The sequence below is a fragment of the Musca domestica genome, unplaced genomic scaffold (genome assembly GCF_030504385.1).
Source record: "Musca domestica strain aabys unplaced genomic scaffold, Musca_domestica.polishedcontigs.V.1.1 9, whole genome shotgun sequence".
Taxonomy (NCBI): domain Eukaryota; kingdom Metazoa; phylum Arthropoda; class Insecta; order Diptera; family Muscidae; genus Musca; species Musca domestica.
In genome coordinates this window covers 21,628,376-21,641,885 of record NW_026712435.1, presented here as the reverse complement: position 1 = coordinate 21,641,885, position 13,510 = coordinate 21,628,376, and the positions used below count along the sequence as shown (strand labels likewise).

The following is a 13,510-nucleotide window of genomic DNA, read 5'->3' as shown; positions in this document are numbered from 1 at the left end:
TAAAAATTATTCCAAAGACCATCCAAATCCCTCTGACCTTTAAAATTCAGCATAGATTGGTCCATACCTATGACATCTACAAAGGCTGAGAAGAATGTTCCTTAACTAACTATCTATCATCTTTAAAAATTAGGGGCTTTCATTTTAACCAAGGTCTAACGGCATTTGCAATTTCAATATAATTGGACCATAATTGTGATCTGCAGAGAGATTGCAATTGTGCAAGAACATGTGGACGGGCGTACAGACACAACCCGTCGATGTATGTATAATACTTTGTTGAAGTTCAGTCACGTATTGTATTAGTTAGAAGAAGGATCCAAATTTATGACGCCGCTACCCATACATACATTGATATTAATATTTCTTTAATCTCAAAACTTAAGAGTTGAGGTTTGGACGGAATATAAATTAGTTTAAATCATACCAAGGTAGGCAAAATTAAGTAAATTTGAATACAATTTTACGTCATCGTAAGTGTTTGCATGTGAGTTACCTATATGACAAGCTACGCTACACTATGATTACATGTAAATACAATTTGTTGTATGGTCTATTTTTATCGGAATACATACACAGATTTCATTATAAATTACTATAAATATTCAATGGAAAATGATTTACAACCACATTTGGCTTCAGTGCGTTTCAGGAATTAGATCCAAAGAAAAAAAGTTGCTGCAATGAAACTTCTAGGTGCTCTAGTATTTTTGGCCCTTTGCTATGAAATTCAATCGGCAGCAACTCGTTTCTGTGGCCAAAATTTAGTTCAGATTCTGGATGCTGTGTGTGTGGATGGTTTCTATGGCATGCAGATGAGTAAAAAGTCGATGGGAAGACCACGTAAGATAATAGAAAATTTCGTGATGTAAAACAAGTCTAACACACTTTTTTCCTTGCAGTTCATTATGGATTATTCGATGTGATTGGATCAAATGAAATCGGCAATGAGCCACACCCCCAATCCGGTTCCCTGCTCAGTGATATGTTGTCTGGTGAGGGATTGAATGGTCTAGCCAAGACTCGCAGACAACGCCATTTGAATGGAGTCTATGATGAATGCTGTCGAAAAGGTTGCACACTGAATGAAATTGCCGGATATTGTCTTTAAATGATTGCTTGTGTAAAAACCATACCTTGTAAAACCTCTTACTATTATTGAAAAAAAAATTAGGATAATAATGAATTTATGAAAAAAAAAAAGAAGTCAGGAGAGTTTATGATCGGATCACTTGAACTTTATTTATTTATTATTTTTTAAAATATAGGTATTTTTACCCTAATTATATTGGAATATCTTTTTCGTGGGTCAGAGACTCGGTTATCCATATATTTGATAATATTCGAATGAACTTATCCACAAATTTTCATAAGTATTGAGAGATATTTAAGACGTTGTTGTTTTTTAAAATTGTTAGTGAATTTTATAGTAAGACATTTAAGAGTTTGTATAATTTAGTTTATGACCTAATGCGGCTTGGTTGTTATATTATGAAAAAAAAAAAATAAATAAATTTATTAAATCAATTATTCAACAAATAATCACATGATGGTCTATTTTAACTGTCCTGACCGCTAACCAATAAGGAAAGGTCAACGGTGGGGCGGGACAGACTACAGGGTGAGAAGATAAAAAACTGCAACAAAGTCAAACGCCATAGTTTTTATATTTTTATACCCTACACCACATGGTGGTAAGGGTATTATGTCTTTGTGCATTTGTTTGTAACATGGAGAAGGAAGCGAGATTGACCCATAATTACTTTTGAGGATCTCCATAGAATTACTTTCTGAGTTGATTTATGCATGTCAGTCCGTCCGTCTATCCATGTATTCTTGTGAACAAAATGCTTTTGATTGAGATGAAATTTTCCAAACAACATTTGTTTGGCCCAAGGACGAACCCTATTGAAATTGGAGATAATCGGTAAAAATTTAGATATAGCTCCCATATATATCTTCGTCCGATTTGCCTTTTATTGTGCACCAAATGTGTAATATCAGCCCGAATAGTATTGAATTTACAACCAAATTTGGAACATACAACCAAATTCCAAAATTGTTCGAAATCGGTTCAGATATAGTTTTAGCTCTCATATATATTGTTCATCCGATTTGTTATTTTTGCCCTCCGCAACCGTAATATGCACTCTGTAACAACAATATTTGGGGAAATATATCAAATGCAGCTCAGAAATACATTACATTTGCTAAATTTTATCAAGATCGGTTCAGATTTGGATATAACTCCCATATATAACTTCGTCCGATTTACCTTTTATTGTACACCAAACGTTTAATATTTGTCCAAATGGGATGGAATTTGACACATACGTCCGAATTGAGTCTAGAAGGTAGTATGCCAAATTTGGTGAAGATCGGTTCAGATATAGCTATGGCTCCCATATATACTGTCCTTCCGATTTGCTATATTTGTTACCCACAGCCGTAATATGCACTCCGTAACAACGATATTCAGGGAAATATATCAAATACAGCTCAGAAATATCTTTGACAAATTTTATAGAGATCGGTTCCGATTTGGATATAACTCCCATATATATCTTTATCCGATTTCAAATTAATTTCGCACCAAATGGGCAATACAAGTCCGAATTTAAAAGATACAAATGCTTCGTCATATTTAGTCCTTTGAACTTTAAATTATAATTATAATCATAGCGTGTATGATTGAATTCTGCCATAAAAATTTTAATTGTTATGCGGTGCTCTACTAAATTAGCGAAGTCATGTAGGGTATCATAAAGTCGGCCCGCCCGACTTTAAGACTTTCTTTACTTTTTTTATTTTTTTATTTTATTGAATGAAAGCAGAAAATGTCAAGTTTTAGAAAAAGTTTAGATTTGTTTGAATTGGTCACCTTTAACACGAATTATGGCCTTCAAACGGCCAATGAAAGCGTTACACCTTGCCCGAATGTTGCTCTGCGGTATTTTGACCCATTCCCGGCGAAGCGCTTGCCTGAGGTGATCGACACTTTATTTGTATTCTTTATGCCAACCTTGCTTTCCAAAATACTCCAGACACAGTAGTCCAACGGATTGGTATCCGTTGATTTTGGTGAACATTGTGCGCTGGAAATGAAGCGAGGAGCTTAATTTTGTAACCATTCTATTGTGGCACGTGCTGAATGTCCAAAGTCTGCGGCCAAAATATTTGCGTGCACAAGGCTTTAATTCGCCCTCAATAACATTATCGCGATAATATTCGGCAATTATTCTGATGCCACGGTCGATTAATACAAGCGGAGAGCGACCATCGGCTGTTATGGCGGCCCACATCATCACCATGGCCGGCGCTTGAGTTCTGGTATCCAACCGAAGGTTCACATTTTCAGCTAACCTCTTTGGCAAGTAAATATGTTTTCTCATCGATGAAAACCAAATTCGGCAGTTTACCACTTTCGGCCAAGCAACTCTTTAGCTCTCTTGAGTCCATTTTCTTTCTGTTGCGGTGTAAGTTCTTGCACTTTTTGGAACTGCAATGGCTTTTCACCGAGTTCATTTTTACGTATTACGGTAACGAACGATGGTACGAGACACAAAATATTTATTCACATTTAAGTACTGGAGTGCTCTAACGTGCTCCACTTGTGGGTTTCCAGCCAAATATAAAGAAATCACACTATCACGCTTGAATTCCATCACGAATAATTTTTTTTTTAAGGAAAATTCTCAAGAAATCATATAATTAACTGTCACTGGAATAATTTTAACAGATGTCGGACGAGTGGCTTAGAAATGAAAGCATTCTGAAGTGGTTTTCAGTTTTTTAATCTCACCCTGTATATGGTGAACAATAGCCATAAAATCGGATGAAGATGTATATCGAAGCTATATAAAAATCTGAACCGATCTCGATAAAATTTGGTAGAGTTATTTTCGAAGCCCGGTATCGAATATAACTATTGTGGAATGCATATTACGCATGTCAGAGACTTGAAAACCCCAGTATGATGAAACATATGTATGGGAGCTATAGTTATACCTGGACCGATTTTCTCCAAATTTGATGTACTTGCTTTTAGACTGAATTTGGTCGGATGTACCAAAATTCAGGTCATTTTGCACACAATCGATTGAAAAAATATATGAGAGCTATACGTAAATTTGGACGTAAATTTTAACCGATTCTCACCAGTTTTAGCAGGGTTTGTCCTTGGGCCAAACAACTTTTGTTATGTCCCCAAATATTCCTAGCTTTGCGTTATGATTATTCATACTGTTTAACCTTTATGGGGGAAGTTCCGAAAAAGTGGGCCAATATTGTCCATTTCGAATCTGGAATAATTTAGATATAAATGTTGCAAGGTAACATTTATTATTGATAAAATTATTCAAGACTTTGACCATTTGCGAGGGAGGTACTTGATGAGTAAGCCGATATTTTCCTGTCGTACCTAATACTGATGATATTATTGGGATTTGCAAAGTTTGCACAAAATTGAATGATCCTTTCTCGTTCTATACGGTAAAATATTTTATTTGAAGATTTTGACCTTTTGTGGGGGAGGTACCAGAAAGAGTTGACGGATATTGCCAATATCCGAACTCGATCTAAGTTTGACAATAATATTACGATATACCAAGTTTGGATCAAATCGAATATTCCCTTTGAGAGATATCATGCGCACCAGCTAGACAGACATACGGACGGAGACCCCAGATCGACTCCAAATGAGACCTGGGGTCTAAAAACGTTATTTCGATAAGGCATGTTTTTTTGTCGTATCAAATTCTATATACCCTCTTTAGCTATATGACTGAGGGTATAAAAATGAGTCATGTCGGTTAATTTATTGGTATAATTCCTGCTTTAGGGTCAATCCCGATTCCAAGTATTTTTAGGTTTTAGTTATATTTTCCATTTTCGCCAAATTTAGGCCAAATAGAAAAAAATAGACGTGCACGTTTTGATACAGCCCACATTTATAGATACTCATTTCAGTTATTTCAAGGGTTTTTCAATCGATGGTGTTGAAAAATTGTTTGGATATTAAATTTAATGAAAAAAAGGATCGTCAAAGGCCCCTTTTATGGCTCGCTTGAGCCTTAACATTTTCCACCAAAATAATCATCGATCTTGTGTTTGCAATAATGTTTGTATGAGTGAAATTTGAAGAGAGTTGGATGCTTATTTCGCTTTCTTTGAGCGTTATGTTTTTCAAAATGTTGAACGTATGTGGGGCAGGTAGCAAGAGAAATGGTCCGGTCTCTACCATCGTTATAACAGATCTTGTGTTGATGGAAATATTGAGATGTACCATGTCTGGAATAATATCGGATGTTGATTTCCTTTTTTATGAACTTCATGGATATTCAAAATTTTGACCCTTTGTGGGGGAGGTAGCAGAAGGAGTGTACAGATATATTACATCTTACTGCCAGATCTTGTCACTTGATGGAGTGGGCCAATGTTATCACGAGACGTAGAACTGACGCAAATACTAGAGAAAAATTAGAATATTGCTTCCCTTTCTGTGCAGGAATTTGCCCATCTTAATACTGGACCTTGGGTTAATATATATATTGGGATGTGTGAAATTATAAGATAATCGGACTCTTAAATCACATTTTATAAGAGTTGTAATTATTCACAATTTTGACAATTTGTGGGGAGGTACTTGATGGAGTGAACCGATTTGTCAATTTTCACACCTGACCTAGCACTGACGCAAACATTGGGATTAACAACGTTGGAGCAAAATTGGATTATCCTTTCTCTTTCTGTGCAAAATTTTTTTTGAAAATTTCGACCTTTTGTGGGGGAAGTACCCGAAGGAGTGAACCGATTTTGTCCATCTTAACACCAGACCTTGGGTTAATATAAATATTGAAATGTGTGAAGTTTGAAGACAATCGAACACTTACATTACATTTTATAAGAGTTGTAATTATTCACAATTTTGACAATTTGTGGGGGTGGTACTTGATGGAGTGGACCGATATTGTCAATTTTCACACCTCATCTAGCACTGAGGCAAACATTAGGATTTGCGAAGTTGGAACAAAATCGGATTATCATTTCTCTTTCTGTGCAAAAAATATATTTTTTGAAAATTTCGACCTTTTGTGGGGGAGGTACTAGAAAGCAAAGACATAGAAGTATAAAGATGGGACAAGACAGAGTCAAAATATGGCAACCCTGTGAAAAATAACTCTGTTGTTATGATATCGTAACAACATAGTTACCAATGTTAAGCAATTTAAACCGCTAAGGCAGTATGCAATTATTTGGGAAGGTATATGGAATAGAATTTTGAAACCAATATTTTGGATTATCCAAACTTTTGTTTGTCATTCTTTTCTATAATTGTGTTTTTATACCCTCCACCAAAAAAGGTATGGAGGGTATATTAAGTTCGTCATTCCGTTTGTAACTCATCGAAATAATCATTTTAGACCCAACAAAGTATATATATTCTTGATCAGCGTAAAATTCTAAGACGATTTAGCCCTGTCCGTCCGTCTTTTGTAATCACGCTACAGTCTAAAAGAATTAAGAGAGGAAGCTAAAATTTTTCACAGATCTCTCTTTTGTCTGCAGGCAGGTCAAGTTCGAAGGTGGACTATATCGGTCCACGATATCGTATAGCCCCCATATAACGGTACCCCCGATATTCGGTATTTTGATTATTTTAGCCACATTTTTTAATGGAATTGTCTGAAAATCCACACAAGTAGTTCCTTGTGGGTACTTTATACCTCGGCAGAGAATTATCTATATAGGTCCACAATATCGTATAGCCCCCATATAACGGGACCTCCACGGTATTCGGTATTTTGATGATTTTAGCCACATTTTTGAATGGAATTGTCTGAAATTCCACAAAAGGAGTCCCTTGTGTACATTTTACCCCTTAAAAAAGAATTGTCTATATAGGTCCACGATGTCGTATATCCCCCATATAACTGTACCCCCCCGATATTCGGTATTTTGATGATGTTAGCCACATTTTTCAATGGAATTGTCTTAAAATCCACACAAGTAGTTCCTTGTGAGTACTTTACCCCCTGAGAGAGAATTATCTATATAGGTCCACCATATCGTATAGCGCCCATATAACGGTACCCCCGATATTCGGTATTTTTATGATTTTTACCACATTTTTCATCGGAATTGTCTGAAAATCCACACAAGGAGTTCCTTGTGGGTACTTTATACCTCGGCAGAGAATTATCTATAAAGGTCCACGATATCGTATAGCCCTCATATAACGGTACCCCCTATATTCTGTATTTTGATGTTTTAAGCCATATTTTTCAACGGAATGGTCACAAGGGGTTCTTTGTACACAAGTGGTTCATTGTGAGCACTTTACCCCCCGACAGAGAATTCTCTATATAGGTTAACGATAACGTATGGCTCCCATATAACGATACCTCACGATATTCGGTATTTTGGAAATCCACACTAGGAGTTCCTTTTGAGTACTTTACACGCAGACATAGATTTGACTTTATAGGTCCACAATATCGTATATCCCCACATATCGGCACCTTTTTATATTAGATATTTTAAAGATTTTAAAAGAATTTTTAATGGATTTTATTTTTTTTTGAAAATTTTCTAATTCGTTCCAAATGGTGGAGGGTATTCAAAGTTCGGCCCGGCCGAACTTACTGCTTTTTTACTTGTTTATATTAACATGCCTCTGTCATGAGCTGTTATTCAGGGTAGTATAGCCATAAACCATTTGCTCAGAATGCATTTTGTCTAGTCTTTACCATTTTAGGTCTTTGTAGAAGGACTGGACCGATATTGCCCTTCGGAGATGGTTTGACAAAAATATTATGATGTGCCCAGTTTGGATCAAATCGGATACTCCCTTCGAGAGTTATCGTGCGCACCAGCCAGCCAGATAGACAGACGGACATCGCTAGATTGACTCCAAATGTTCTGAAACGGATTTGGTCCAAAGAGACCTAGGGTCTAAAACCATTATTTCGACTAGGCACGTTTTGACCGTATCAAATTGTGTATACCTTCTATAGTCATATGACTGAGGGTATAAAAAGTAAAAAAATGAAATAATCCCGGTAAAAATGTATCTATATCACCAAACTGGAAACAATTCCGGTAAAAAATGCAGGTGCCGTTATATGTAGGCTATATGAAGACCTACAATGACAATTTTCCGTCATAGATTGCAGTACCTATTACGAACTGCAAATACGAAATTTGAAACAATTCCGGTGAATAATGTTCTTAAAATCATCAAACCAGATATCAGTGGGTATTGTAATACGGAGGTTATAGGAAGATGTGGACCTGCATACACAGTTTTTGTCATAGGCTTTTGTCGTAGGCTGGGGGGAGTTGGTGTACCGTTGTATGGGGGCTATACGATATGGGGGACCTATATAGACAATTCTCTTCCAGGAATATTAGACAATTTGAGACAATTCCAATGAAAAGTGTGGCTAAACCCATCAAAAAATTTCTCTATAGACTTTTAGACAATTTTATTGAAAAGTGTGGCTAAAACCATCAAAATACCGTTTATCGGGGCAAGTGAAAGTACTTCAAGTGAAAGTACTCACAAAAAACTCCTTGTGTAGAATTTCATTCAATTCTATTAAAAAAATTGGCAAAACTCATCGAAATACCGAATTTCGATATAACCCATTTTCGAACATGACCTTTCTACAGACAAAAGACTGATCTGTGCAAAATAAGCTTTTTATCTTAATTGGTTTTAACTGTATCGTGATTACTACAGATGGACGAAAATTCGTCTTAGAATTTTACGCTGATCATGAATATATATGTACTTTGTTAGGTCTAAAATTTTTTCGATGAGTTATAAAAGAATGACGAACTTAATATACCCTCCATACTATGTATGGTGGAGGCTATAAAAAAATGTCGAAAGGATGAAACCTATCCCCTCTATTTAAGTCACTTTGCGATGAAAACATTTAAAACGTCGATAATTTTTGCTTTGCGCATATGATAGTGGATATAATATGTTTGACACTACATGCTCTTAAAAACTCGCAGCCTTGTCTATTATTTTTCTGCGTCCGAAAATGTTGTACTAAATATGAAAAATATAACCTTGAAATACGTCATGACTATTTGGAAATAATTTACATGTAAATTTTTACATGTGTGTCGTCATGATTTCCAAAATACATAACTAATTATTCATATTTATGTACATATCTTAAATAGGTAAATTAAAATTTCATTTAATTTTACTATAAATAATCTCTAAGTAATCACATTTGTCACCAGAGTGTTTCAAGTCTTAGAACTAAATAATAATTCATTAGCTCTTACAATGAAACTGCTAGGTACTCTTGTATTTTTGGCCCTTTGCTATGAAATTCAATCGGCAGCAACTCGTTTCTGTGGCCAAAATTTGGTTCAGATTCTGGACGCTGTGTGTGTGGATGGTTTCTATGGCATGCAGATGAGTAAAAAGTCGATGGGAAGACCACGTAAGATAATATAAAATTTCGTGATGTAAAACAAGTCTAACACACTTTTTTCCTTGCAGTTCATTATGGATTATTCGATGTGATTGGATCGAATGAAATCGACAATGAGGTACATACTAAATCCGGCTCCCTGCTCAGTGATATGTTGTCTGGCGAAGGATTGAATGGCCTGGCTAAAACGCGCAGACAACGTCATTTGAATGGAGTCTACGATGAATGTTGTCGAAAAGGTTGCACCCTGGATGAAATTGCCGGATATTGTCTTTAAATTATTGACTGTGTAAAAACTTATCTTAGGAAAACCTGTAAATGCTATTGAAATTTAGGATAATAATGAACAAATTTATGGAATCATATGAAATCATATAGTTGGGCGTTTGAGTTTGTGTATTTCAAGTCAACAAGTGTAACATTTGTCACTGACTGAAATGAATGTATCTTTCAACAAACTGTGACTTATAATTTTGCAGTTTGAAGGAATTTTAGAAACAGAATTGTAATGGTTTAGGGGGGTATTTCGTTTTTGGTCCATTTGATTGGTTACTATGATTTTCGCTTGGAAATACGAGACTATGCAGAATTTCCACACAACTGAAATGTTCTTGAAAGTATATTTCATGAATTTTGTGTAATAATAAGAATTATATAACCGGCACCTGACGAAATACATCAGTAGTGGGATCCTCTAACTCTTTTTTGAGATACCGACAAAAATTGTTAATTTTGAAATCCAAAATTTTCATATAAAAAAGAAGTTAAAGTTGACAACATTGGTATCCATCGCTAGGTCTTAGAGACTACTTTGATTTCGTCGCTAACTCACCGACAAATCTCGTTAATTAGCAAAATTATGTTAATGCTACAGACTGATTTCGGTAACTCAAAAATTAGTTAGAGAAATCCAATTAGGGTCAGGAGTTTTCTTTTTAAGAGTAAACCACTTCGCCAGGAATTGACTTTAGGTATCAGAATTATTTGTTACTAGCTGGCCCGGTCCGCGTTGCCGGCCCCTACTTTTAGTCTATAATGCATATTTTTTTAAGCATTATAGAATTATGAAAGCGGCACAATTTTTATTATAAGTAAAATAACTCCATAGTAATTTCTAAATAGAAATAAACATTCATGGGAAAAATTATAATCTATATATATAAATGTAAGTTGTGTTAGTTACTACGCGTATAACTTAAGAACCGCTGGATTAATTTTAACGATTCACACAAATTCGGAGTTGTCTACTCTCCGAAAAGGATAATATCCAAAAAAATCGCGTAAAAATGTGATATATTAACATTTTCATTTTGACTTTTGAAATGTACAATAGTAATGTTTTATTTTGCATGATTTTTTTCCATTTTGACTTACTTTTTTCTAATGTACATTTGTAGTGTTTTTTTATATTTTATTTTTGAATTCGAATATTTATACCAATTTATTTAATTGACTTGATTTCTTGAGAACTGAAATTGATGGCGGGTTACATGGAAGTGTAGTAGCGAATTATGTGGTGGCGAAACGGAATAGATGATATCGAAATAATTTAACGCGGTCACACCAAAGTTAAAAGATAATTACTTTTTCTAAATCGCTGAAAAATCATGAAAAAGAGATCTCATTGCAAAAATCAAAAAAAAAAAACATTTTCAATGGAATCGAATTTTAAAGTAATAGTACATTCTATTGACAAACTTTGTAAGGAAGGATCTTAAAACATTTGCTGTAAAAATCAGCGAAAAAGTTGAAGACTTTTTCAATTTGTTATTCTTTTTTTTTGTCAATTTTTTTTTTTCAATTTGTATTATCTTATTGAATTCAGTGGATTTTTTGTGAACAAAATAAAGAATAATTTTTCACTAAAAAAATTAAATAAGTGCGAAATAGGATGTTAACTGACATCTACCTTTCAACTCCAGGACCTACATCGTGGGTTAGCTGAAAGATGCGAACACATTTAAACAAACAAAAATGACCGAAAAAGGTTAATGGGGCTCATTTCAAAGCGTGACAATGATCCGTCCAATGAGAGCTCAAAATGCGAAATTCTTTGGGAGAATAATAAGTAATATACCAATATTGAAATAAAAGGTGCAAAATAGTAGAGCGAATGGGACTTTTAGTAAGAAAAGGTTTTATATCCTTCCAGAAATTCTTCCCAAACATTCAAAATACCTAAAATCACTTTTGCAGGTCTTTATATCGATCATAACTCATGGATAAGGGAACAACCCGATTTCATATTTATATAACCATCTATGATTTAAGTTATTTTTGGGGTCTTGGCCGGCCACTTTTTTCATTTTTTGGCCCTTATTTGACATTTTTGTTTCGAAGGGGGTAGATAACCTCTTCGCATAAAATTTGAAATTTTCAGAGTAGGGCCCATATTGGTATTGACCAAATTCATCAATTGATTTGGCTAAAAAAATTTATTTATGCCACCCTGGGGTAGGGAACCATCATACAGATAATTGCCACATAGGAATTTATTTAAGTAAAGTCCCCACATTGGAGTATCCCCAAGTCCACTTTCACATCTAATGTGTGGTCAGAAAAGAAAATTTTGTATTCTATTGAATTTTTAACCCCCAAGAGAATATTGGTTGGGAACGTAGATTTGGGATGTGCATCCATATGAAATAAATTGTGGAAACATGAAGAAATTACAAATATAAGAAAGTAGCACGGGACCGAATATTTGTTTGATCATCATTGAATTATCCTATGATGAAAATATGGACTTTAAGGGGTCTCCAACTTACAATTTAAATGGCAAATAAAATTAATTCCCATCTTATCATTCTGCCCTCAATTATGAGGTGGATAAAACTATTTTTACTTATTTAAATCACGCGAAATGCTATGACATGCTATATTGTTCTGCTATATTTTTGATTTGGCCTCTATTTGTCATCTTGGATTATAAGGGGTAGAAGAAAGTTTTCAATGTAGGTCGATGTTTCGGAGTAGTGCCCATATAAAGAAGGTACCTCCTAATTTAACCACATTTCAAAGAATTTGGCTAATAATGCGTATTAGGGGGGTGAAAATCTTACACTAAAATTTCAACATATCTACAAATTTTAGAATTTTTATCCATGTTATAATACCCTCTCAAGTCCACCTTTTGGCGGACAAACAGACTGACATGGTTAGGGGGACTTATGAGGACTCTAATGCACAATCTAAGTTGCTAATGGGTTTAAAAAAGTAATTAACTTTGGCTATTCTTAAATCATTCAGCCCTCAATTATGTAGTATACAAAATACAGCAAATTCCAAATTACTGCTCATTTGACTGGAAGATTTTGCTACGATTTTTACCATATTAAAAATTAATTTGATCCCTTATATGGCGATAAGATTGATATATACTTTTTAATAGATTTGTATAGCACATCCACACAGTTGAAGCCCACGGTTTAAATATTGAAGCCCACTGGTTAAAAATGGGTACAGATATTTTAAAACACTTTAAATCGACCTGTACGTGAACACTTATATCAGTCATATCTGTGAATAATTATGCTTGGGAATATATGCATAATAGACAAAAACTACGGGCCGGCAACGCGGACCGGGCCAGCTAGTAGATAATAATCTACCGTCGGTTTTAGATATTTTGAATAGCCTGATCTTATTTTTCAGCCTAAGGCTATAATTGAGTGTTAAAAACCTGTATGATATAGAACTTCTATAATAGCCCCATGTGAAAACTCAGCTAAATTTTTGGTATTGAATTTCCAATGTTAAGAATACCGTGCTGCGTGGTATTTAGTTTTGTCCACCTCATAATTGAGGGCGGAATGATTTCAAAATAGTCAAAGATAATTGCTTTTTTACACCCATTACCGTGAAATATTAATTAATTTATTTTTGTCATTTAAATTGTGAGTTGGAGAACCCATAAAGTCCATATTTTTCATCATAGTATAATTCAATAACGAACAAAAAAATTAATATTCGTGATTTTTTAATGTTTCTGCCACAATTTGATATTTCGGAGTTTATGGCATGTAGATGTTAATCCCACATCTACGTTCCCA

The 13,510-nt window shown here is 34.6% G+C and overlaps 2 protein-coding genes across 2 annotated transcripts; both read left to right on the top strand.

The window, feature by feature from the left end:
- The first annotated feature begins 683 nt into the window (after window positions 1–683).
- LOC101889921 (probable insulin-like peptide 3) lies at window positions 684–1,111 on the top strand. Its single transcript, XM_005182176.2, has 2 exons — window positions 684–843; window positions 903–1,111. Exons 1-2 carry the CDS (start codon window positions 684–686, stop codon window positions 1,109–1,111), a joined length of 369 nt encoding a protein of 122 aa, XP_005182233.2.
- An 8,182-nt stretch (window positions 1,112–9,293) lies between these two features.
- Window positions 9,294–9,735, top strand: LOC131806854 (probable insulin-like peptide 3). The gene is made up of 2 exons (XM_059131651.1): window positions 9,294–9,467; window positions 9,527–9,735. Exons 1-2 carry the CDS (start codon window positions 9,308–9,310, stop codon window positions 9,733–9,735), a joined length of 369 nt encoding a protein of 122 aa, XP_058987634.1. The 5' UTR covers window positions 9,294–9,307.
- Window positions 9,736–13,510: the final 3,775 nt, after the last annotated feature.

Bases quoted from the DNA above. Each gene is read 5' to 3' on its own strand.
- LOC101889921 (XM_005182176.2), top strand. From the start codon at position 684: ATGAAACTTCTAGGTGCTCTAGTATTTTTGGCCCTTTGCTATGAAATT. The intron at 844-902 runs GTAAGATAATAG...TTTTCCTTGCAG, and splicing joins AAAGTCGATGGGAAGACCAC to TTCATTATGGATTATTCGAT.
- LOC131806854 (XM_059131651.1), top strand. From the start codon at position 9,308: ATGAAACTGCTAGGTACTCTTGTATTTTTGGCCCTTTGCTATGAAATT. The intron at 9,468-9,526 runs GTAAGATAATAT...TTTTCCTTGCAG, and splicing joins AAAGTCGATGGGAAGACCAC to TTCATTATGGATTATTCGAT.